Genomic DNA, 26,057 nt, shown 5'->3' with positions numbered 1-26,057 from the left:
CGCGCTATCACCGACGCCAGGGGCTTGCCTGTAAGAGGGAGGTGGAACGTACTGTTTAGACTTATAATTATTAATCGTTTTTAAACTAATTACATCACATATTGGGTCATAATCGCTGATTTTGGTGTACGTGGATCCAAGGTAAGCACACTTCATTTGGTTTTCACTTGGTTAGCAGGCTCTGGATTGCAGTAGTAACTTTTGGGTGTAAATTGCACGCCGATGTTGTTTTGTGGTCGCCTCTTCTGCCTCGGGATCCGTGAAGTGAAAACTGGAGCGAAGGCGCAAAACTCGAACCAGAGATCGCGAAAACCCTTCAAAGTTAACCCTTAAGGGCGAATTTGCATGTGCTGGGTTTAACCTGGTGACTTCTTTACTTCCCGCCGCTTTGATGGCGGTTCCCCCCTATTTTAATCTCTGGATTGTGGAAATAAGGTGCATTTTGTGGTTTATAATAACCATTAGAGGCGTAATAATAACCACAGCTGTCTGTCGGTATTTTTTTGGGGGTAAACGTAGTCTTAAGGGCGTTGTTTCTCTCATTCCGCGCAAAAGGCCTAATAACGTGTCTGTGTCTTCTCGTTGTTTTTTCTGCCTTTTCCAGTTTTCGATTTGACTCTGGCGCCAGTTCATGTTCAGTAACTGGGGGGCGACTCGCACCTGCTCAGATTGTTTTTGCATCGTTTCCTGGCGCTCGGCGCTGCATCACACGCTTTATAATTGGGTTTAAACGCCAGCAATGTTTGAATCGTGACGTTTTCCCTCCACTCCGGTGTCACCCGGTTTGTTGTTTGTTAAAGGAGCCGATACTGTTTCGGGACTCTTGTTTCCTCCTAACGGTGGAGATTTTAATTTCTGAATATTGTTGCCATTCTCTGACCCGTTACTTGGTGAAACTGAAACGAGAGTCCGTGCCCGTCTTCCACCTTTAATTTATATATATATTTACCAAGTGGCCTGCATAATTTATAATGCATACGGTTTTGTACTGTAACTCATTTAAACTCATTCGAACTTGTCTTTTTATACAAGACGACAATGTTGCATTTAGTAAAAAAAAAAAACAAGCAGCAATTTTTGCCGTTTTATGTTGCTGTACATATCCACAACCAAACGTCTCTGTAAAAATCGGGGTGCAGCTCTTTTCAGGCTGTTTTTATGTCAGGTTGTTCAGCTCATGTTCACTTCAGCTGAACCCACTACAGCAGGTTTGAGAAAGAGCGGCGCTAAACCGGAATTACGTTGGTGACGCATTTTCATTTCTTGCTTTTAAACACGAGCAGGGCATCTATCTCAGCGCGGCAATGCGAGGTTTCATTTTGCTTAAATGTACAGAGAGATACCAGGACACTGCGAGGCCAAATTTCCTGTTTTAAGCGAAATTCTGCGGCGCTGCTCGGGCCTCTGTGCTGTACGTCTAACACAACATTTTGCAGTCTCTTGCTTTTATTGGAACAACGTGGCGGACTTTTAAAGTTTGGCCGCTTTCAGTGTTCAGTAGTCTGGCCGAGTGGAGAAGAGTCTGCGACCACTAACATCCAGTCTAGACAGGGCCGCCTATGCGTTTACTTTCATATAAATAAACTTCACTTCTGTCGGTGCAGCCTGTATTTCTCTCAAGTCGTTAAAATGTGAAATCCTTCAGCCGCCCAGAAGAGACTGGGTTAAAGTAAGTTAGTGCGAGGCCCCGCCTCTTAGGCTCCCTTATTCCCAGGCCAGGGCGAGAGGTTTTCCCGGCTGCCGAAGTTGATAATAATAAACTTTATTTTATATAGCGCCTTTAAAGGTGGCTTCTCAAAGCTCTTTACAGGATGACAACGATAAATAAGAAGAATAATGATCACCGAGGAAAGGAGACAAAAGACTCGGGACACCCTTAGATCATGTTCAAAGCCAATAAGCCTGCAAACTGGGCCACTGAGATGAGTATCATTTAAGGGATAGGTTGACATATACCGTACTAAAACTCGCCAAGGCAACCTTATGATTTTTTTTTACTGTTCCTGGTATTATTTATTTTAAGATAAGGTGTTTTATATTACGTATGTAACACCGTTGTGATACCAGCTTTCCCTCTAGAAATGTGACAGCAGTGTTGCTTGTGGCTCTGTCAGTTTCCCCATCTGACCTGCTGTTGGACTGTCCCTGGCAATGAAATAAAGTACTGGATCTCGTTTTCTTACTGGTGCATCTAGCTCCTGAAATTCCAGTACTGTCATACTGGAATACAGTAGTTATACATTTATTACTTACTATATGGAATATTTTAGTTTTGAGTTTTAGACATTTAAATTTATATCATTTGTCTATTCTGCTAAAGAAATTTAGTAACTGTGTGACTTACTAATGTGATTTCTATTAATATTTACATATTTAGAATGAATGGCTGTAATGGAGTGAATTATAAACAGATTTGCCACTGTCTTCTCCTGGTGTGTGCATCAGCACTTTTAAACTGCTGATTTTTCTTTTCTTCTGTTCACTTGCGGTCCGTTTATCCTAAAAAGAAACATCAACAAAAGAGGCGGTACTGCTGCAAACATTAAAAAATCAAGAAACATAATTGCACATCCCATTACACGTCCCCTTGTGTACAAGGTAACTACGTACCAAGGATCAGAGTTGTGTGTTTTTGTATGATTGGATAATTCAGGGAGATCTGATAAAGGACTTTCAGTAAGTATCTGTATGTTGCTGATTGCTTTGTACAATGGCTATTGACAAAGTTAACAAAAGAAGCAGTATGGAACTGTCTGTTTTCAAACCTTCAGAGTAACCACGCTGGGAATAGTTGTGTCAGCAGTTTGGTGAAAAGCACATTGCTCACAAAACTACTTACATCCCAGCTTTAGTATTTGTTACTACTGTAAGAGTACAGTGCCCCTTTACTGTTTATTCTGGCATGTTAGTGAACTTGAAAAATACTGTTCCTGTGAATTTTATGTCAAAGTAAAAGTAGATGCAGTACAAGACAGTCCGGGTCTGAAAAGGATTTTGTGGGTTCATAAGAAGTCTGCATTATGTTTGAGTGGGGAGCCGTGTTGATGTGTAGCTCACTTGAAAAAGGCTCAGCAGCTGAATCATACTTCGGAATCACAAGTTCTGCCATATTCATACTTTTAGACTTGGTTATCATTCTTAGATGTCAGAAATGTACAATCCTTAAACAGACGTTGTCATTTTCCATCAAATTTATTGCCATGTGGTTGAAGTATGAAATAAGTTATATTTTACACTAGATGGGAAAGTTATTGCAACACACTGTTGAGTGTTAAGACTAGTTCTTTGTAACATTAATTGTACAAATCCTTATAAATTGCTTACTGTTTTGTGACCTAATCTTCTTTAGAGTAACCAGATAGGAGGCTATGTTATATGCATAATTTCCCCTGTTCTGAGAAACTGAGTTCTTCCTATTTTCCAATTTCCAGTTGGGCGCCTTAAATTCCTTTTTTTTTTATTTTTAAATTGTTTGCTTCTAGGTAGGTTTTAGACAATGCCAAGCAGCAAGTTTCAGAGTGGGGAGATGGTGATGGGGCGCTGGCCTGGTAGCAGTCTCTATTATGAGGTGAAGGTGATGAATTTTGATGCTGCCACTGAGCTCTACACGGTGAAGTACAAGGATGGCACTGAACTGGAACTGAAGGAATCTGATATTCGGGTAAGACGTCCTGTGTTCTCTAAAGCCCATTCTCTAAAAGCGGACATTGCTTAAAGTACTTTGTACAAGTGAGGGGGTTTAGATAAGGCCATAATATGCCACAGTTACAAGGTTTTGTTCTTAAAATGAATCTGAATTAGTGCAAAGTCTTGATTTCTGGACATGGGTGCCCAGGCTTGAAAAAAGGCACATTGCAAACTATTCAGAAAGATCCAAGCTACAGTGGTGCCCAAATGTTTGCATACAAAGGTTTTTCTTATTGATTATGTCAGTCCAACTTAAGAACATAAGTTAGAAAGTTACAAATGAGAGAAGGCTCATCTAGTTCATTTGATGGCTAGTAGCTAGGTCACCTATGCATTTCAAATGTTTTTTGAAACAAGTCAGGGTATCATCTTTGACAGCAGTGCAGCAAGGCTGCTCCATACTTCCACCACTTTTTGTACAGAGATGTGCCCTCCTGTTCTCAGGTTTAAATGCACTTAAACATAGCTTCCCCTTGTGTCCTCTGGTTTGTTTTTAACTTGATTCTGGAAAAAAGGCTTTCACAAAGTCAGTCCAAAGGATTTAAGATTTGTTTGGATACTTGAATCAAGTCCCCTCATAGTAATCTCATCTCTGTTCAGATTTAATAAAGATCTGTTCTTTTAATCTGTCAGTGTAGGAGATTCCTTTAAACCCTTTGTGTAACTGGTTGCTCTCTACTGGGCAGATTTCATAGGAATAATATCTTTCTTGTAATATGGTGACTAGGGTTGTACATTATCTTCTTCATATGGTTTTACTAGTGCTTTGTACAGTTTTAACATAGTATGCTTAAAACTTTAATCCTAATTCTGCATTTCTGACTATATATCCAGATATTTTACTTGGCTTTTTATTGCATCTGTAATCCATTTTTGTATTGTCTTCAAGATAATACATTCTTAAGAATCACATGTCTTTTTCAGAGGTGTCTTCAAGCTCTTGTCTACTATCTTTGTATGTGTTATTTTGGTTTGAGCAGTTACACTTTATCTGTACTCCTCTCCTATCTATTAACCAGTTCTTAGTCCAAACACCTCTACTGCCATGATTGCCCACTGCCAGCAATTTGAGAATTAACCTTCTGTGAGAAACTTAATCATAAAACTGAATTCTGAAAATGTAAATACGCCATATTGTTAGCTTTTTGCATCCTTTACTGCTGTTGCATGATCTCAGGAAGGTCTCCTTCATTTCCTTTTTTTACAACTGGTTAGCATACAACCAGTCATGTTTTCTTCTATTGCCTGCAATAAGTCACTCTTCTATACTAGTGTTATAGCTTTCTTTGATCAGCTGTTTTCTCTCTTGGTAAACACTTCAGTGAAATATTCACTTATCGGAAACATTCTCCAAACTTTGCAATATTTTTTCTCTCTCTTGACTGTTCTAATTTCCTTTTTTACCTGTGCTTGTAATTCATTTAAAACTCAATAGACTCATCAATACTCAATAGTGTAGGGAGAAGAGCAGTAATTTACTGTTTACTAAGTTTTTTTAAAGAATAATGAAACGGAATCACCCTGGAAAAGCCAAGTCCATCTAGACTTTAGAGAGCAACAGTGTATTTTGTGCTATCCTTTTTTTAATTTCTGTGATGGAGTGACACCTGTGTATTTCTAGATCCATTTTTTGGTTACTTCCACTTTGAACATCTGCAGCTAGCACCCAATTATGAATTACGGTTGCTGTGAAATTCGTCACAAGCCTGTACCTGCTTGTACACTGGCAGTCTTGGAGCCGTTCGTGATTGGTTTGTTCTGCGGTTCCCCAAATGTGTGTTATTAGTATGTGTAAAGGGCCTTTTTTTCTACCTTTCCAGCGGATCTCGGGGTTTCGGCGAAGAGGCCGCTCCAACTCTCCATCCCGACGGCGCAGTCGCTCCCGTTCCCCTGGCAGGCCTGCACGCCGCTCATCCTCGCGAAGCAGAGACGTGCGCAAGGAGACCAAGATCCAGGAGGTCCTGGAAGTCAAGCTGTCTCCTGTGGTAGGAAAAGGACTTTCTATAGTTCATTCTTTACTGAACGCTTTTGAGTGCTTTACAACATAGACAACACGTACAGTACGTCAGGATGTGTCCAAGAAAGATTTTGCGTTGCCCATGTACATATGCCTGACTTAAGCAAATGGAGCACAATGATTGAATAATGATAATCCTTTATTTAACTAGACAAGTCAGTAAAGAACAAAGATGAACTGGCCAAGAGGTGTACAAACAAATTGAACAGAGGAGGAAATCGCGAAGAAAAGGAAAGAACATTGCAATATCAAGTTTATTTATCAAATGTACAACAATACAGCGTGCAGCAGTAGTTGCTGGCAATGAAATGTCTTTTCTGCAAGCTCACAAAAATCACAAAATTAAGGTTACATAATAAAAGATGTAATAGAAATTGAATAAAACTCAATATGAGTAGAGCTGCTATGTGTCCATGGTGTATACAATATATACAAGTAGTGCAGTATGCTGAATACAGTGAAAACTGTGTGTCCATGCAGCCATTACAGGTGATTTGCTAAAGGAGCTGCAGGTTGGCTATTTAGCAGTCTTATTGCCTGGAGGTAGAAGCTGTTCCGTAGTCTGTTGGACTTGGACCGAATGCTTCGGTACCGTTTTTTACATTCTCAAGAAGTTCATGTTTTGAAGAGATACTTGTTTATAACATGGCAGTGAATAACGTAGGTGCTTATACATTGTGTGGCTGACATCAGAAATTCCAGTCTGGGGGACTTGGACACATTCCTGCCACAAAATCTATAGAGAAAACTAGCTTACAGGTTTGTTGCAATTCACCTCCTATGACTGACCAAGTGTGTCTGAGTTGTGATACCCTTACTCTGGATTTAGGTCACAAGGGCCTCTGGATAGCCACAGTGGAAGGTCTGTTTTTCTTAATAGCTTCACCATGGTTAGCCATGCAACGAACTAGCTTCTGTGGCATTAATGGGAATATATTCTTTGTATGTTTGTTCTTTATAATATTAGAATATTTCTCATTGGGATGGAAGTGGCAAAGCTGTTTGGCATAACATTTATACTGTTTAATAGACGTCTATGACATTGGACATGTTGGAGGACAGTTACTTGCTACATAGTAATATGCTTTCTTCCTACTGTCAGTTACTGGCCTTAGTAAACGGTTGATTTGTACATTCACACTATACTTTGTATCATGAATTACACAGATTATTTTTGTTATCCCTTTTATGTGGTTTATAGTCTTATTTATACAAGCATAAGATTTCTTTTAAATCGGCTGACTCCACCATCAAATCCCAGAAGACAGTTGTACTTCAGCAGAGTAGAATGAATGGCTTGCTTCCTTGTGTGAATTTAACCTCCTCTTGTATACAGGTCACTATTCACACCATTGGAATGAAGTCTACCTCTAGACAGTGATATTAATTGAAGCATACATCAGTTAGAATTCTTTCTGATGCCCTGGAGACTCCAGTTTGGTTTTGCTCTTTGGCCCTTGCAGTGATCTGTTAAACAGCATTTTCAACATATTTGCATTTGTTTTTTTTATAATTATTGCTGGAGCAGTGACACTATTTTTCCCTGTATATTTTCAAGCCTTTTCTCTTTAAATTTCAGTTTTTTATGGTATCTACTTTTTTTTGTCCCAGGCAAAGCCTGTTGTGAACAGTACCAACAATCAGCAAGAAAGGAAAGAGGAGAATGACACTGCCCATAACATCACTGAGGTGAGAGGCGAGGAATGAAATGGGAATGTCACTGAGATGTCTACAACATTTTCAGGAAACCTCAGTAAAAATATTCCAGTTATTTGTAAGAGCCCAAACCACAAACTACAAACAGTTTCCTTCATTTTAGTGTAAGACATGAATGGTTAATGTAAAAATTGAGATTCTATACTCAGTAGACTACTGTTTAATTTATTTTTATTCAGTGCTTATTCAGTAGTTAGTATCATTGAAAGAACATCACTGGAGAGGATTTGTCTGAGTGCACCGTCTTTACATTAACTTCAAACATTAAGTTGTTTGAAAAGCCTTTCTGCTTGACTAATATGGTGCAACTGACATTATTGGACTAGAATGCATGAATCCTAATACGAATAACATGATACATTTCAGTAATTTTAGGGTTGATGATAATTACATTAGTATTTTTGGCTAAAGCTCTGTCCATTTCTGATGATGTTTTTATCAGCAAAAGTGAGTGTTTCATAGTGATTAAAAATGCATAGAATGACTCAAAATGATGAATATGAATAAAACAACAGCACATTTGCAGGCTTGTTACATTTTAAACATTACCAAAGTATAGTGTTATTTACTGTTTCAATTTATAAGAATTTGAAAGTTTTACTTCCTTCTTGTTTGTCTTAAAACGTTGATTTCTATAATACAGTACTTATTTTAAACAATATAAATCAAGTAACCTAGTGCAGACTAAAAATGAGCTGCTTCATCACATACCCTTCTCATGAAAGTTCCTTCTTGCATTGTTCAATTGTAATGTGTGCAGTCAGGAGCTTCAAAGCTAATGATGAGTGTATGAGTAGCCTAAAAGCCCCCGATTAACTTACGAAATGCCTCTGCTTAAGAGTCTTACTTCTCTGCTTCTCTCCATACAGCAAGGTGTGAGTTAATAGCAATGGCTAATGGGTTAGCTTTGCAAAAGTATTTATCATTTGTCATAACTTTTTTTCAGAATTTCTTCAATTGCATTTTATTGTTACCATGTAAATTTGTTTGAAAGTAATTCATTGAATGTGTGATATATTGGTATTCTAGACGTCAGCTCTTTCTTTTTAGAATCATTCCATTGTTTGCTCTTTAGCTCTTGGGAGTTGAAATGTGAATGATTTGTTTTTACAGCAAAAGGTTGAGTCTGAAGTGGAGAAGAACCGCATGGAGGTACGTTACAACCTGCGACCCCGGAGGGAAGAAGCCACTACCAAAACTGCTCAACCAGAAGAGGTGGAGAGAGAGGAGAAAGTGCTTTTAAAGTCTCAGAAATCCATAGTGCCTAAGACAACTGAACTGGAATTTGGAGGAAAGATAGGTAAGTCGCAACACAAACTGCCTGTCTTAATGGCCGCTACACATGTTGAATTACATTAAAGTGAGTAAACAAGATTACAGCACCATCATGATCCAAAATGGCAGTGATATGTTAAAAAGTGACTCATTTGTAGTTGATACATGTAAAATCAAGTTAAAGTAAATGCAGTGTTTGAATCCATAACCATGACATTTTAAAAATCACTTTCTCATTTAGCATGATGAGGCCCTATCAGAAATGTATTGTTAACAATTACAAGTAATCATTGAGCTTTTTAAAATTATTTCTGCCATAATAGTCCCAAAATATTCATTTTCCTTGCTTGTTTCTTTTTTATATTAATTTCCGTCATCGTAGAAAGGTGGTAGCTTTTTAAATCTGACCCCATGGCATACTTCACTTGAAGTCATTATCCTGAGTAAGGTTTACCTGTTCTTAAGATTCATCTGACTTCTCTATTTTAGGGGCTTTCTTCATGGTGTTACTTCTCCCGGCCGTTGTCTTTTCTCTCCTGCTAATGTGCAACCTGGATGATCCCAGTGTCCTGAACTTCCCTCCTGCCTTGCCTGCTATTGAAACGCTGTGGGACTTCGAAGTTTTTGGTATCGTAGTGCTCTGGTTCCTCTTTCAGGCATTCCTCTACCTCTTGCCGATTGGGAAGGTAAAGAACAGTATGAATCCATCTCTGCTTTTGGAATTGATAATGGTTAAATGTTACTTATGACTTGTACTTGTATTGGTGATGGACTAAAATTTGTTTAACTAAAATGATTGGCACAAATGTCTTATTAATACTTATATGTTTCACAATATATATTTCCTATTGTGAAGTAATGTAATCTTTACAGTAACATAAGGATTATGTTATTTTCTGTTGATTATTAAGACTTTTGCTATTGTTCCTTTAATTAGAGCCGTTGTGTGATTTTAGAATTCTGAATTACGAAATCAATTTAATTTAAAAGTACTATTTACGTGTATTTTTTAATTTAAGGTTGTCGAGGGATTGCCTCTCAGCAGTGGAAAAAAGTTAAAATACAGAATAAATGGTAAGTTCTCCCTTTGGTATTTTTACTGTTCTTTTACTTTAAAATCATTTATGAACACGAAAGTGCAAATACATATTTTCAGGTTTGATACTGAAAAAATCAAAGTACCTTATTGGAAGAAGGTAAACAGTTAAAGCTCACAATTGTTAGAAACCCACAGTCAAGCCCGACGGAGCATTCGCCTTGCCTTAGCAGTCTTTACTTTAGGGTAGAAAACGAATCGGTTCCCTGGCTTGGATTTTGGACTCATCAGGTCTATGTAGAAAGACGGGCTTTTACCTGTGAATTGCTTATACTTGGCTCACATATTAAACATCTCCATTCACCTTTTTAATTTAGATCTTCTTTGATGTTTGTAATAGCATTGTATGTGAAGTATTAAGTCTGTGTCTTTTTGTTCCCCCTCCCTTCAGGGTTTTATTCAGTCATCCTTAGCGCAGCAGTGCTAGGAACAGCTGTATATCAACAGGTGGACTTGAGCTACATTCACGAGCATTTTCTTCAGTTTGCAGTCTCTGCAGTGGTCTTTTCTTTTTTCCTGAGTGTTTACCTCTATGTACGCTCACGCTGGGCACCTAATGATGATCTTGCACCTGGTGGAAATTCTGGTGAGTGTTCGTGCTGAGAGTAAAACACTGTGCCAAGTTTTTATTTGGAAAACAAAACATGATTCCTTTTGAATAATTATTGGAAAATAGAACACACTTAGATTCATTAGTAAATGTTTATTTCTTATCTGGAAATTCCTTTTGTCCTTTACCTTTAGGTAACATAATTTATGATTTTTTCATTGGGCATGAACTTAATCCACGAATTAAAAACTTTGATCTCAAATACTTCTGTGAGCTGCGTCCAGGTTTAATTGGTTGGGTGAGTAGTAAACATCTTTTTTTTATATGCTTTTCTAGATTAATGTGATCTTCAGGTGTCCCAACTAGATTTCTATTGCTTTTCCTTTTTACATAAAGGGTGTGTGCCACTTCTAAAATTTCATTTACAGTGAATTGTCTGTTACCTGCATAAACTGAGGGCAACTGCTGGATTAAAATAATATTCGTTTTGACTTTTGTCTGTGTACACTACCATCTAGTGGTCAAAAGGAAATACTTATTATAGTCAACTTTTGAGGGTCACATGTGAAGTAAGTCGTGAAACAACAAAGCACACATTATATAGAAACCTTCGGACACAGTAGCATTTTTTTGTTTCATTTTAATTCCAGGTTGTGATTAACTTGGCAATGCTGGTTGCCGAAATGAAACTTCACAAGTTGGATTATCCCTCCGTGGCTATGATATTGGTTAATAGCTTCCAACTTTTATATGTTTTGGATGCTCTTTGGCATGAGGTAAGAGAAGCTTTAACATCTAAAAAAGCTTTATTTAAATACTTTTGTTAATAGTAAAGTGTTTTCTTCTATGCTGATTAAAGTCTCTTGTAATCATTTTGTAATTTTTCTTTTCAATAGCTTGTACTACCTCAGTTGTAATAATACATAGGCCTCATTCAATTTCTTGGTCCATTTTGCTTGTCAAAGATGTCATGGTTATGGGCGAAACAGTTGTTTTAAATATACATTTGTCTTGTCCCTGGGTGATAATGAATTTAGCGGCTTTTTTATATCCACCCTGTTGAAGTGAAAATTACCCACACCTGGTGTAATTGAATAATTGGTATCCAGAGCAAATGAAATTCTCCAGGTAGAAAGACTATGTATGATTGGCTCTGTGTGTAATTGGTCACTCCCGTGGGTTATAAATCTGATGTATATTTGCAGCCAGGAGGACAAGCGTTGGAGTCTGTCTAAGCACCTGTAGGAGTGGAAAAGAGTGACAGACTACACTTTTACATTTAACTCTTTTGAGTTTATATGAAACTTTTTTTACACAAAAAAGTGACCATTTGACATGTGGTTATCAAATTTTCTCTCAATAAAATGTTTTATTTGACTTAACCAAAGAAATACTTCAGAGTGATTGTCTTACAACTAAAAAATTTGGCTCTACATATATTGGTTCAAAATAAATCAAATGATTGATTTACTGAATTATAACATTTGCACATGGCAGGAATTTTAAAATGATAAACTTGCTTGTAAGTTTTTTCAGAAAATGAATCTGTTCTTTGTAGGAAGCTATTTTAACCACAATGGACATCGTTCATGATGGCTTTGGTTTCATGCTGGCTTTTGGAGATTTGGTTTGGGTGCCCTTTACATACAGCTTGCAGGCATATTACTTGGTGAAGCATCCTAATGACCTGTCGTGGCCACTGGTAGCAGTTATCATTATCCTTAATTGTAAGTAAGATCATGTTTGTGCTGTTAAAATTAAAATTCCACACTGTATATTAGAAATAATTAACAGTATTTTTCTGTTCACTGTACTATGCAATATCAGAAGTTTATGATGAAGTAGTATTATGCCCTTGTGAAATGCCATAGTTAGTGGCCTAGGGATTCATGAATCATACTTCTTATAGTAGTCTTCTGAGTATTGTAAATGAACTTTGGTCTCGTCCATTATTAGGTCAATTTAATCTTGGATCCTCCAAGTCTCATCAAGTACCAAGACAAGTCACTGAATGAGAAAAATGAATAAAACATTAGTAGATCTACCTAATTTAAGCAGATTCTACCTTTTGATTGTTGTTGCGGGCTTGGATATATACCAAGATATAATTGTCAAGTAGGAATGCAAAGAGAATTACTAATTTTAAAGAATGTTTAAAATTGTACAACTGTATTGTTGTGTGCAATGTTATTTGTTGTCTGATCACTGTTACCTTAGTGAATTACCCTCAAACCAAATTTCAGGTGAAATGAAATGGTGGAGACAAGCCACAAATTATTTTGTTAAAAAATCTGTATTTTCTTTAGCATTTGGGTACCTTGTGTTCCGTAAAGCCAACTCCCAGAAGAATGCATTCAGAAGAAATCCTTATGCTCCAGAATTGTCACGTAAGTAAAAAATTATTGATATCGATAACTTTTTTTTTCCAATGGGAGATTGTTGCTGATTCTTATTATTTTCTCTTCAGATCTGCACACCATTCGAACGGCAACAGGAAAGAGTCTGTTAGTCTCTGGTTTATGGGGTTTTGTCCGTCATCCAAACTACCTTGGTGACATTATCATGGCACTGGCTTGGTCTCTGCCTTGTGGTGAGTGTCTGGTGAATTCTTAGTAGTGTGTGCAGTTGAAATGGACTCTTGTAAAGGTTAAATTTCTCCATGAATGAATGTTCTTGTTTCTCAACCATATCTGAATTTGAATTCTGAGGACAAATATAAAAATATTAGTGAGTGTGCCTCTATCTAATAATCAACCCTGTATGGTTATGTTGAGAAAGAAATGTAATGGGCTTTGACGGGGACATAGCATGCCGTGACAGTGACATGCATGCTGTAAGCAGTGTGAGTGCCTCCAAAGTCTTGACTAATAAATTAGATCTTTGTGCACCGCAGCGTGGCTTTAAATGCCAAATTAATTGTATTGAAAACCTTGATTAATCAAAAAACCCAGGCCTTTTCTGAATTTTTCCCTCAGGCATATTGTTAAAAATTGGAAATTAAACATGGGGGGGACCTTCGTACCAACTCAGTCAATTAATGTCTTATATAAGGTATAAGAAACCTGATCTTACCAAACAAACATATCCATAAAACAGTGTATGATTATCATTCTACTTTCTTTTATGGATATTGTTATATCCAGTTTAAGTCTTAACAGTAAAGTAAACGCATGCACTGTGACAGAAGAACCATCTTTGCCGAGTATTTTGGCCCAAATTTAGTTTCATGCATATTCATAGTATTCATGCATAGTGAAATTATGACTTGGATCAAAATGAGGGGTGGGCGGATGCTTACATGTGGGTGCTGACTTGGCAGAATGTAGTATTTCTGTCTGTGCTTCAGATCAGATTTAAAAATTATCATCTCAGGATTTATTTGTGCATTATTTTATGTGTGTGAAGGAAGTAAAAGTATAGCTGTTAAATGTTACAGGTTTTAATACATTAATATTTTAATGTGACTTGTGTATTACGGTAACTTAAAAGTTTTATTTAGAGTGGTCCCTGCTGTGTCCATACACTCAAATTAAAAGATCAAAAGCACAAAGAATTACGAATAATAAGATTAATTACAACTTGTAATTCTAACACATTATTAGTATTGATTTTGAAACAGATTTAGGAATAAGTTCTAAACTTGTTATGCACAGAATAATCACCAATGCATTTTTTTTGTCTACAATCTGAAATATTTTAATAAAAAACATTCAGTTAAAAATAAGGTCAGGGAACAAATGCAAGACCATCAATTTCTAATTTTCCAATCATCACAGTTTAATCAGTTTAACTTAAAAAACAAAATAAGTAATCAGTTTTTCTAGCATTTCAGAGTAAATGATGCCTTTATTTTGAGACTGTGGAGTAGGAATCCACACTGTGTCTGGCCAGCTTTGGTTATAGTTTTTCCATCATCGGGAAGTTCATTCTAATAAAAGTCCAGTTTTGACATTTGATTAATGACACTGCATGATACATAGAGATGTGTCTGAAGAAAGATGTTAATTCTGCTACATAGTGAAAATTTGGATTGAACTGGGAAAATATCAGGAACTGCCAAGAATTTGTTCATGGGAATATCAAAACTGTTTTTGATTTAAGCGCTTTGAGAAGCCACCTTTAAAGGCGCTATATAAAATAAAGTTTATTATTATTTATGATAAGCATTTTAAAAATTACAAAGTAACACCAATGAAATGCACTTAATTCTTTTTCTTTGTTAGGATTTAACCACATTTTGCCATACTTCTACATCATTTATTTCACTTGCTTACTGATTCACCGTGAAGCTCGTGATGAGCACCAGTGCCGAAAGAAATATGGATCAGCGTGGGATGAGTACTGTCGACAAGTGCGTTATCGTATCTTCCCTGGGATTTACTGAGCAATTGGAAACCACGTGCGTAAACTCAAAATTGCAGCTTAGTTTTTAAGTGATATACCTCCGTTTTTGTTTAATGTATTTTTCTTCCAAGGAAAATGTTAGCAGTGGACTGCAAAAAATCTAAGGATGTATATATTTCACAGAGGAAAAATGTCTTAAGAGGAGGCTAGCTCATCTTAAGTCTTTTTATTAATTTAGGAAGGTGTTTTAGTCATGATTCCCCTTTAAGAAACATTTAATCATTCAAGTGTTAGCATTAGAGGCAAAGGAAATTAACTCATTTTGGTCCAAGAGCAGTGCTTAAAAAGCTCTCCGTCCATCAAAATAGCAGCCACAGTTGGGGCAAATCTCACCAAATGTATATTCATGTACATACATTATTGTTTTTATACATACCCATGATAACAATATATTAGTCAGTTTTCAAAAGGTTTTACTTAAATTCTAGCAGTTTGTTGCTTTGCTTGTAAATATACCATTTGGTATATTGCTTGTGTATATTGTATTTTTTGGGAGAATTAAATGCTCTTTTTTTATCTGTACAGTAACTATAGTACTTTTCCCTCAGGACCAGAAAATTGTAGAAAATGAGCAATTGGCATAATCTGTATTTTAAAATATTTTTGTACAATGTTTCTTACATAAATGTAGTGTGGTAATTTGAAGGAGTGTTATAGGAGAGATTGCATTATCCAAAGTTTTTGTAATTTGGCTTTTCTACCTCACATTCACAAATTATGAAATGTATTTTCTTGACTGAAATCTAGTGATATTTGACTCACTGAAATAATGGCTTAAAGTTGTTTGGGAAGGCAAAAAATAAAAGGAATTGGTTACATCCATAAGTGGCAAGTTCACATAAAATATGGGTAACAGAAACCTTTATTTGAAAAACAAAATTGTGAGCTATTTAAAACAAATTTAATATGCCTTTGAAATAAATGACAAATTTGCATTTTAATGTTTTAGTATTTGTAGTTTTAATCTGAAATGCAAGCATGACTTTTAATTTATAAAATTGTACTTAAAAAGTACGTAAGTTTTCCACTTGTGGATTGGAGTCTAACATTGTAATTCTTAAGTTACTGATACTGTGAAGAATGGTGAAGAAGCCATTATATGTCTTTTGTTAGAATTCAAAAGACCCATTGAATCGTGCTCTTAAAACACTGTAGATATTTAGCTTTGTAGCAATTAAAGGCAAATGTGTGAACAAGTGACATGAAATGTAAATAGTATAGCTTGCCTGTTTTTATCATGAAAGTTTTTTTTGTTGTGATTTAAAAAAATATGAAGAACAGTATTTGTAGTATATCTTACATTTTGTAGTGGATATTTTAGCAATGCTTCAATACATTCTGCCTAAATTACTACTGTAGCCAATTAAGATTTGCATTGAACCTGCCTTTGTGCTATGAAACTGCAATAACAGTGAATTTGTTTCCAGAAAAAGCCATTACAGATTGGTAGTTGAAAATCTGTTCTTCCCTTCAGAAAGTCTCATTTCTATAATAGTTATTTTAAATTTGTATCTGATTTGATAAAGTGTATTACTTCCTGCTATAGACAGCTTTTCTGATGCACTAGGACCTTTTATTTTGTCTTTGTCTATGCCTTTTCATATGGGTTAAGAAAGGCTACTCATATTACCTTATTGGATATTCAGGATGAAAATCCAAAGCTAAAAATAAATAGCATAAAATGCTTATGAAGGCATTGCACTTTAATGCAGGGGAGAACGTATTTTCAAGCATTGGATCTAGTGGGAAATGATGTTAAAGCTGACAATGACATTCTTGTCCACTAGATGGAAAGCTTTTATTGTACTTTTTTTTTGTTAAAAAATAAAGGTTTACAGTAAAAGGTGTCATTGTGTTTCTGGATATTTAAATGTATGTTTTAGAAAGTCTAAAAAGAGTTCTCCAAAGATTCATTATTAAGAAAGTGCAGTTTTTGAAGTATAAGAATTACAAGACACCCACTTTATTTTGCTTGGAATGTTTTTTAAAAATTAACTATGCTTGATTCTGAAAGCCTTTATTCATTCACTTGGCTTAGAAGGGCTGTCCCCTTTATGACCCAGTGATTAGGGGAAACCTTTGTTGGCAGAGAGATTGCGGTGATGAAATTAGTTGAGAGTCCTGATGAAGACAGCGAGCCAGCCCTTTTGGATGTACGGTATAATGGGCAGTCATAGTACAGAAGTACATCAGCTGTATCAGTCTCGATGGGTGCGTCTTCATCTGCAATCTGAACGTGAAGAAAAGTGCATTCAGTTTCCATACATCTAAATAGTAAGAAAATGTGTAAATGAATAGAATCTCTGTATGTAGTTAATTGTAATTAATATTCTTTATTTAATTGAATTGTGTTTGTGTCCTTGGTTTGTTTTTTATTAAAATGGATATCTATCAAGTCAGGCAGTTCTCTCAGTTAGTCAGTATCAGCAGTGGCTAAAACATATCTACTGTATTCCTGATAAGTTAGGCTTTCTGTAATGGAATGTTTAACAACTTAGTTTTATGTAGTCAGTTTCCAGTCATTGCATAACAATATTAATAGTGAAAAAAGGATAGTTTCACAAATTCACATTCAACACAAAAATACTAGCAGTTACCTGCTGTGGTAAGAAGTTTATCTCGGGCATTGGGCAGTGTTGATAACTAGGTAATGAATCCTCTAATGCCTGAGAAAGGGGGTCCCAACGTGCACTTTCCAAGAACAATCCATACACCAGAACACCTTCCTTAGGGGGTGGAAGGCCCTGTGAAGAATATAGCATCTGCATTTTGAATTGCTTGTTTAAATTTTTAGAGCTCTTAAAATGAAGAATAATACCTTTTCTTATATGTGAACTGTATAGCTCAGCAGAAGAATGTTGCTTAAATATAAGCTTTTAGTTATAACTTGCTAAGAGCTGAAAAGAAACTTATCTCTTTTTTGGACCTGTTTGTGCTGTTTGAATAATCTTATAAATGACATCTTTCACACAGGTTATCAACAAAAAATAAAATAGAATCTTGCATGATGTAATCGTCACATAATCACAATATATTCTGTTAATTTTCTTATTTTAAATGTTAATTTAATAAGTAACACTTTCAGAGTTGCAAGTATCGCATATAAAAGTAGCTTGTTCTATCTAAAATAGTTATTGTATAAACAGCTGGTCTGTTGTCCATTTATAATGGGGAATTTTAGTGTAATTTAAGTAATTGTTACATTTGATAGGTAATTTAATTCCTTGCAGCATTTTGAAAATTAAGAGACTACTGAAGATGAAAAAACTGAGAATATTGTACAAAACAATAGTTTATCTACCTGTGCTCACAAACCAGTGATTTTTTTCTATGTAGTTTTAATTTGATTTCGTCCTACAGATGTTAGACCACTTAATGAAGATTTGGCAAATATAAATATTTGGTTTTTTTTGTGTAATTTGCAAATGTAAAGTTTTACATTTGCAATCTTAACAAAACAGTGTTTCTGGGTGTATTACAGCATGAAGCAACTTGTAATTGGTTAGAAATGAGATGGAAGTGCAGTGCCTCAGTACCAGTTACATTACAGTGCATTTCTATTTAAATATGAATAATGACCTTAAGGAGGTCTCGAAACAGAACTAGAATTTCTCATACCCTTATACAGTAAATGCATGTTGTGCAAGAGTTTCCACAGTGGAATCGATGTGGAAGTGTGTTTGCAGCTCATAACAGCAGGTACTTTCTTACCCAACAGAGTGTGTGGAATAGAACAAGCTTCCTAGCTGTTGAAGCTCATTCACTGGTTTCTTTCAATAAACAGCTGGATGATATTCTGGGATGAATTTGCGACTACCAAAGGGGTTAGATGGGCCAAATGGCCTCCTCATGTTTTTAATGTTACGTGCACATATGAAAGATCTTGTGTACCACAGTCTTATATATATAAATATATGGCAAAATATCAGCACATACCTCAAAGGCAAATGCTGTTTTATCTGCTCTTCCACTCCAATTGTTGAGACCCTGCTCTGTGGGTTGCACATGGTAGGTGAAAGCAAGAGAGTCGATTGAAACACCTTTTAGACGAGCAGAATGCTGCAGAACTGCAGTCAAAAAACCTGTAATAAATATAATCAGTTCAGGTAGGTAGCTGTGTCAGCATGTATAGGCTGCAAAGGAACAAGTAAAGGTTTATTCCATGCTGAAAAGAGAAGAAAAGAAACAACATTTCGAAACATGTTTCTTCTCTTTTCAGAATATAATCGGTACAGTTAAACTTCTTTTAAAGACATCTCTGGTCCTAAGAATGTTTTCTGACACTGAAGTTAGTTATTGTCTAATATCCTGAGACTGAAGTCTCATGGATTCCCATTGGCGTACAACACAATGTTTTGCCCCCTCCTTCCTGTCATAATAGTCATTCTCCTTACCTTGAGGGAAAAAGAATCCAGACAACCAGAAGCTACGAGGTTGCTTGCAGGTGGTGGGAAATCGTGGCTCTGTTGTAGGCTTTATACCCTCAGTCTGTGAAGCAACCCTAAACAAAGAAATTAAAGTACATTCATCATCCACCTTTATTTAACCAAATTAAATTTCCTAGTATGAATTACACAGGACCTTGATACGCATTTGTAATCTAGTGAGCCTTTGTGACCTATTAGGACTATCTTGTCATTAGGAGTGTTACAGTTATACTCTAACCTTGAAAAACAGAACTTCATATGACTTCTTTTTTACATTTGTTTTTAGTGAAAAAGGTAAGTGAGAAAATATGCTTTTCAGCTTAATGAGTCAAAATGTTAGTAAGCCACATCCCTGATAAGAACTAATAGTGGATAATGAAGAGTTTAGAATGGATAACTCAAGATCTCCACTCCTAAGTGCGATCCTTTTACCTTTCCATGAGATATATTTTCTCTTTCTCTCCCCAAACTCGGAAGAAATGCACTCTCTGATTAAGGTCTTCTATCCAGGAGCCCAGAGCCTTGCAAGACTCGTAAGAACACCTCTGTTCAAATATAAACAAAAGAGCTTTGGCTTTGTATTTTGTGACAAAACCATGTATTCACTCTTGCGCTCAACAGTTATTGAAGAAATTGGATATGGGAAGATAAAGAATTCTGGTACAAGATTATTTTAACACTGGGTTCTTCCCCCCAGCATCCCTGATGATGAGTAGCCTGCCCCCCATCAATTCCCCCCTTCCAGGGCTGGTGGGAATGGTGTAGAGGGAACCCCACTTGCTGAAGGTCTGTGTTGTGCGACTGCTACACACTTCTATTGGTCAAGGGCCATACACAGAACATTACCCGCATTGCTTCAAACACTAACAGAAAATAAACACTTTTTCTTTTTTCAGGTTACTTGACTGTTCCAATATTATCAATGCTCCAACTTACAAAAAGGAAACTGAAATCAATAATTGGTTCCAATACTTGTTTTTTCACTGTACTTGCTGTCTCACCTTTTGCATGTGAATTAGTTGCTAGAAATCAGAACATCTCAGAATAACAGTTAAACCTGTTTGTAACAGAATTCCAACAAGCTAAAATAAATTGTGAGTGCATTACAAACTGCTCATGAATCGGTAAGTGACATTTTAATTGTGTCCAATGTCATAGAGATAAAAAGGCAACCCATATATTATAGTTGAGTAGTTTACATATGTCTAAAAAGTATATAACTATAATTAAATATCTATCTTATACTTGAAATTCCAGTCAATTTTTTAGATGGTCAATGTCAGATTACAATAGATTGGACTTCTACAAAAGATATCAGAGAGCTAGAGGGCTCTTGAGAGACTAAAATAATAGTGGTGCTCATTCAAGTGCACTTTGAACTCCATGATGTGACACTAGCCAGTTGTGACTAGGATGCCTCAATCAGTGCAGTTAGCTGAGTAGCACCTGTGGGGATATTGGCATTAGTTGGCAAGACAGTTGCAGGCCAACTAAAGCTAGGCACTTGTGCTGCTGTTGGTGAGGAACACCTGGAATGGGGCTTTGTAGTCTCCGATGTGTTAAAGCAGGGCTGGTCAGGGACTCTACTGAACCCTTCCCATGTATGGTTGCAGGGCTCATAACTGGGGGCAAAAACCTGAAATCTACAATTGGCAAGTCCAATTTGGGACTGGGTAGTTAATACAAATAGAAAAGAATTGATAAAAAAATCAATGATATATCTACATCTGATAACACAAAGAATCAACAAATAATGTTTTACCTCCCACATGGATGGGACCTTCATTGTAAGGAGGGAGTTGTAGATTTCCTCCAGCATCTCAGTCATGAGGATTTCTCCCTTCACAGCACAGCATAATGACTGAAGTGAGGAGCGTGTGACCAGTAGCAACTGGTTGAAGCAATCGATCTCTTGACGCAAGACGATAAGCAAAGTAGAGTGTACCAAAGGGTCAAAACCTTCCCAAAACACAAGACAAAGTTTTCAATAGGACATCACTTGTGTTTACTGATAGTGTTCATTGGTAAAGCAGTAGTACATAGTGAGGAATAATTGGATTAGAAGGTAAATCTCATAAACCCAGATTGTTTCTCGGTTTGTGAATGATTCTTGTGTAGTTTAAAACATTCTGAAGCATTTGACGGCTACGAATCAGATTTTGTAGTATGAATGTCATTTGGTCTTTATTAACCTTAAGTCATTTACTTAGTTATTAGTATGATAATGAACTAAGAAACTAAAAACATTTCATTTAATAAGAGCAATGTCTACTGTAGCCAATCAAACTTTATACTTAGAGAATTTACTAAATGAACATTTTTCAATCGTGTCATAGGAGTTTGCCTTTATCAGAAGTGGCGTTAGCTTCTGTCATGAGGTCTCTAAGGGTAGGTATTTGTCCAGCTGCCTGTCTGGGCTGTTCCACAGTTTCTGGAAGGGTCTTCAGAATGTCAGTAGCCAATTTTAAGATGACTTCATCCTGACTCTGCCCATCACTGTCAAGAAGAAAATGGCTTAAAGACAAAAATAGACGAGCTGAATTTTGAAGCATTTTGCAAAACGTTCATATGATGTTCCTAAAGTTTTTGATTACTGTTCAGTGTAGTTTAATTTTGAATTGACCACCATGGGCATCCTGAGAGTTTGTGTTTAAGTCTCTTCTCTGGGAATTCCTTCTAATAAAGGGATGCAGGGCATATGCCAGAAATGGAATAGACTCCATAGAACAGCATCATCAAAAAAAAATGCATTTACTATACTCTTTGGCTCAGCCAAAGACAGACCACAAGTGCTTGAGGTTCTTGTCTGGTGATTGCTGAGGCAATTTCAATGTACTGTTGGAACAAATAACCTTCCTTTTTTTTTACTTTATGTTCATAACACCTTTTAGTTTAGAACAAAGTTTCCAATGACTATAATTTATATGTTTTAGAGATTGCAATGTTACTATATGTAAAAACCACAATGTGGTTTAATTCCTTTTAATAAGACTGTAACTATACTTTGATTTCACTATACAAAGAATAGGTGGTTCTGATCCCATGAATCAAATTACAGTCGATTTGCTTCGTACATATAGAATAAATTATCAATTTTCCATTTTAAGGAGGTGCATAATATTTGCATACTTGAGATGATTGATCAAAAAGCCTACCACAACACACCCCCACATTATTGCACATATACTTAACAGAAATTGTAGCTCTATAATCTTGTTAAAGCTATTCTTCCATCTGGATTCACTACTTATTTTTTCATATACCTAAATCTGTCTTAGATATTTCCTTAGATCATGGTTATTCTTCACCACTGCTGGACTATCCCAGTCACATTCAGGTAGTAACATGGACCGAACTGGAACTGGTGATATAAGGGGCATGAGGCTGTACCTGTGCAGTGAGCTGATTGCTTGGCCTAGGGATCTGTCACTCAAGACACCTTGTTCACTAGTCAATTAGTCTTTGTTTAATATAGAAATCAACAAATTTCTGTTGTCCAGTACCCTCGAGACAACACAACTCTTTGACAGTGAAGGAAGGAAAGAGATGTGAAAGCACACCTGGCAATGAGGCTGCTATCTCCAAGTCTGGGCTGCATGCTAATGATGGTGTTGACCAGCTGCTGTGCTTGGCTCTGCAGAAAGAAGTTCTCTGCATTTCTGTCCATTCCAAACACCCCAGGGGCATCTTTGTCAGACAGACTTTCAATATAGACTCTGCAGTCTGACAAGCTGGGCTCTCCAGAGATAGGCCGGTACACCTGTTTCAGAAAAGGTCAGTTGTAATTTTTTTTTTCAGTACAAATAGTTAAAAAAGGTAAGTTATAATTTTTTCTTCAGTACAAATAGCTATAAAGCCCTCTTATGTAAATATTATTAGATACTAAAGATTTACACAGTCTTTTTATTTGACAGAAATTATTATTGGTTTTGAAACAAATATTTACAATTCCTACTTTTTGTAAAGCCTACCCCATCAGAGCTGTATGTGTGGCCTTGCTGCAGGACGCTGGGTTTGTAGAAGTTGTGAAGGATGCTGAGTAGACACCGGCGATCCCAAGGATCTGTCACACGGCCACCATACACCACCTCCCCTGTGAGATACCGCAGTGCGGGCCAAGGCACATCTGATCCTTCCACCAGTAACATCTCTAAGTTCAGTATAGACACCTACCAAAGGAGAAAGCAAGAAGAAAAGCTGTTGTAATATCACAGTGAACACAGTTTAGGAACAGTGGTCTTGATTTTCATGAATGATGTGTAAAAATTAACTGGTGCTTATTTGGATGTTTTTTTTTAAATTAGAATGCCCTTTTATTTTGTATATACTGGACAGGGTTATGGACAGGTGGGTATAAATTGGCACCCTCCAGAATGCCATTGCAAACAAGAATTTCTTTGCAGTTGACGGTTAAGGGATGAAATAGCTAAATACCCAGAGATATTCCACAGAGCAGTGCAAGCAGCATACTGTAACTCTAAATGTTGTTACAGTGCTATGAAAACATATTTTCACCCCATCTGATTTTCTGCATTGTTACATATTTTTCACAGTGAATATTATCAGAACTTCAACCAAAGCCCAATATTAGATTAAAGGGACCCTGAGGTGAATTAGTATAAAAATTTGGTGTTATTTATTTCATTTATTAAAAAAAGTAATGCAACACCCAATGCCCTGTGTGAAAAAAGTAAAGGGCCCCGTAGACTCAAGAACTGGTAACACCACCTATAGCAGCTGTAACTGCAACCAGACATTTCCTGTAGTTATTGATCAGTCTTTTAGAGCAGTGGAGGAATTCTGGCCCACTCCTACATACAGCACTGTTTTTTAAAATGAACTGACTGTTTCAGGTCCTGTCACAACATCTCAATGGGGTTTAGGTCTGGACTTTGATTAGGCCATTCAAAAACTCTGAATTTCTTGTTCTTTAACCATTCTAATGTAGATTTGTTTGTATGTTTCAGATCATTGTCTTAGTATGACCCAACTATGCTTCAACTTCTGCTAACAGATGGATAGCCTGTAGAATTCTCTGATCCAGAGCTGAAATAATGGTTCCTGAGTGATGGCAAGTTGTCTAGGTCCTGATACAGCAAAGCATCCCCAAACCATGACACTACCACCACCGTGCTTGACTGTTGGTATGAGGTTCTTACTGTGGAATGTAGTGTTTAGTTTTTGCCAGACATAACAGGGCCCATGTCAGCCAAAATGTTCTAGTTTTGACTCATCTGTCAATAGAACATTGGTCCAGAACAGGTGAGGTGAGTACTCATACTTCTTAGTGAGCAGTGGTTCCGCCTTGTTTTTGCCTAGTGTCTTTCTGATGGTGGAGTCATGAACACTGAATTTGGACAATATGGCTCCTATTGCTATTCTGTGAAGCCCCAGAGCCTTTGAAATGGCTTTGTAACCCTTTGCAGATTGATAGACATCAACAATGGAGGTTTTCAGGAATTTATTTTGATTATGGCATGATGTGACACTAGATCCTGTGTGCTTCACCTTGATGGGCAGGGCTGGCCTAAATCAGGCATTATTGTTAACCAAAGTATTCAAACAGCTGACCCTAATCATCCTTTTAAATAGGCTGATTTTGCTGCGGGGGGGCAATAACTTTTTCTCACCTGAAGATTGTATGTTTCCCTTGCATACCAAACAAATGAAAGAAGCATCAAACGTTGGTGCCATTTTTTCTCTCAGGCTCTCCTCAGTATACTACTTCAACCCATTAAAAGATTCTGACCAAAAGCACTGAGAAATGTGCAAATATGCATAAAATCAGACGGGGGGCAAAATACTATTCATGGCACTGAATATGGTTCTCACAATTATAGCATTGCCATCATTGACCTAATTTCATTCTATTTTCCTTACTCTCAAAGCATTCTAATGGCATTTTTAATTTCTTTTCTACTTTGTGTGAATGAGGACATCCAGTTTTTAATATTATGCATATTATATAATATGCACAAGATATTTTTACAAGCTGCCCCTTTTATTTCTGAAGCTTCCATTTGCATTGGTGATGGATGATTTGCTATGTACTTTGATTTTGCATGAACATTAATATTCATGTAATATATCTCTCTCAAAGGTTAGTAAAACTCATGTTTCTTTATACTTACATTCTAAAAGTGTAATCTATTTTGCATAAAATATTTCTATGTATTTTGTATGTATCTTCCCTGTTCATTTAAGTATCAATATATAATTATATCTAATAGTAATATGTGCACTGTTATAATACTTTCTACTAAATAGTTTATAGTAAATGTATTATTACTTATTATAGTAATAAAATACTTCATATAAATTAAATTGAAGTAGTTCATATATTTTGTGGTAGCATTCTTTTCATTAGAAAATTAGATACATATGCGGAAAAGTAAAGAATTTCAGGTCTGCAGGAGTGTATTCAGAAAATATTTCTGGAAAATATTTGTTGCAAACATGCAAATATTTTTGTTTGTTCAGAGTTCCCCCCAGCTCATTTATCATTTCTTATTATTGCCATTGGCATCCACAAGGAGGAGAATCATCGTGTTTGGAAGAACATAGTTCCTTCATAGACCCATAGAATCTTCCCAAAGTCACAATCCACAAAAAGAGAGCCACAACATGCATTTCCACTGAACTATGAAGTTTAAAAATTATAATGATTTAATGTACAAAAATAAGATTTAAGTTATTTACATCATTTAAATTCAGCACCTTCCTGGCCTGGTGTAATATTTATATTAATTTTCTGAATGTCAATTAGCATTTTACTTCAAATATGTTAAAACATAGTGAACTACTGTAGAACAACAGTGTACAATGGTAAAAAAAAAACATTCAAAAACTGTTAATGCTAATTTAGGATAGAAAACTTACTGAAGA

General features: G+C 36.3%; 2 protein-coding genes across 3 annotated transcripts in view; one reads left to right on the top strand and one right to left on the bottom strand.

Moving 5' to 3' along the window:
* lbr (lamin B receptor) lies at positions 1-16,588 on the top strand. Of its 2 annotated transcripts, none has more exons than XM_088905162.1 (14): positions 1-141; positions 3,483-3,661; positions 5,508-5,672; positions 7,316-7,393; positions 8,534-8,720; positions 9,185-9,381; positions 9,715-9,769; positions 10,183-10,377; positions 10,536-10,639; positions 10,992-11,117; positions 11,900-12,068; positions 12,648-12,728; positions 12,809-12,931; positions 14,565-16,588. In XM_088905162.1, the coding sequence occupies exons 2-14, from the start codon at positions 3,497-3,499 to the stop codon at positions 14,723-14,725; spliced, it is 1,806 nt and encodes a 601-aa protein (XP_088761288.1). In that variant the 5' UTR covers positions 1-141; positions 3,483-3,496; the 3' UTR covers positions 14,726-16,588. The 2 variants fall into 2 exon arrangements, with proteins under 2 accessions (XP_088761288.1, XP_088761296.1); XM_088905170.1 differs by having other exon boundaries at positions 6-141; positions 3,487-3,661.
* The window catches only part of LOC148839412 (dynein axonemal heavy chain 6-like), a 132,053-nt gene continuing 122,584 nt past the window's right edge, over positions 16,589-26,057 (bottom strand). The window contains exons 79-87 of the mRNA XM_088935888.1: positions 23,144-23,341; positions 22,733-22,932; positions 21,517-21,686; positions 20,935-21,131; positions 19,605-19,717; positions 19,140-19,246; positions 18,682-18,827; positions 17,343-17,489; positions 16,589-16,975 (exon numbers count right to left, since the gene is read on the bottom strand). Of these exons, the coding sequence (XP_088792014.1) occupies positions 16,763-16,975; positions 17,343-17,489; positions 18,682-18,827; positions 19,140-19,246; positions 19,605-19,717; positions 20,935-21,131; positions 21,517-21,686; positions 22,733-22,932; positions 23,144-23,341 (1,491 nt within the window). The 3' untranslated portion in view covers positions 16,589-16,762. The remainder of the gene's footprint in view (positions 16,976-17,342; positions 17,490-18,681; positions 18,828-19,139; positions 19,247-19,604; positions 19,718-20,934; positions 21,132-21,516; positions 21,687-22,732; positions 22,933-23,143; positions 23,342-26,057) is intronic.

The sequence above is a fragment of the Atractosteus spatula genome, chromosome 2 (genome assembly GCF_055471065.1).
Source record: "Atractosteus spatula isolate fAtrSpa1 chromosome 2, fAtrSpa1.hap1, whole genome shotgun sequence".
Taxonomy (NCBI): domain Eukaryota; kingdom Metazoa; phylum Chordata; class Actinopteri; order Semionotiformes; family Lepisosteidae; genus Atractosteus; species Atractosteus spatula.
This window is presented reverse-complemented; position numbering and strand designations above follow the sequence as displayed.

Bases quoted from the DNA above. Each gene is read 5' to 3' on its own strand.
- lbr (XM_088905162.1), top strand. From the start codon at position 3,497: ATGCCAAGCAGCAAGTTTCAGAGTGGGGAGATGGTGATGGGGCGCTGG. The intron at 3,662-5,507 runs GTAAGACGTCCT...CTACCTTTCCAG, and splicing joins TGAAGGAATCTGATATTCGG to CGGATCTCGGGGTTTCGGCG. The intron at 12,932-14,564 runs GTGAGTGTCTGG...TTTCTTTGTTAG, and splicing joins GGCTTGGTCTCTGCCTTGTG to GATTTAACCACATTTTGCCA.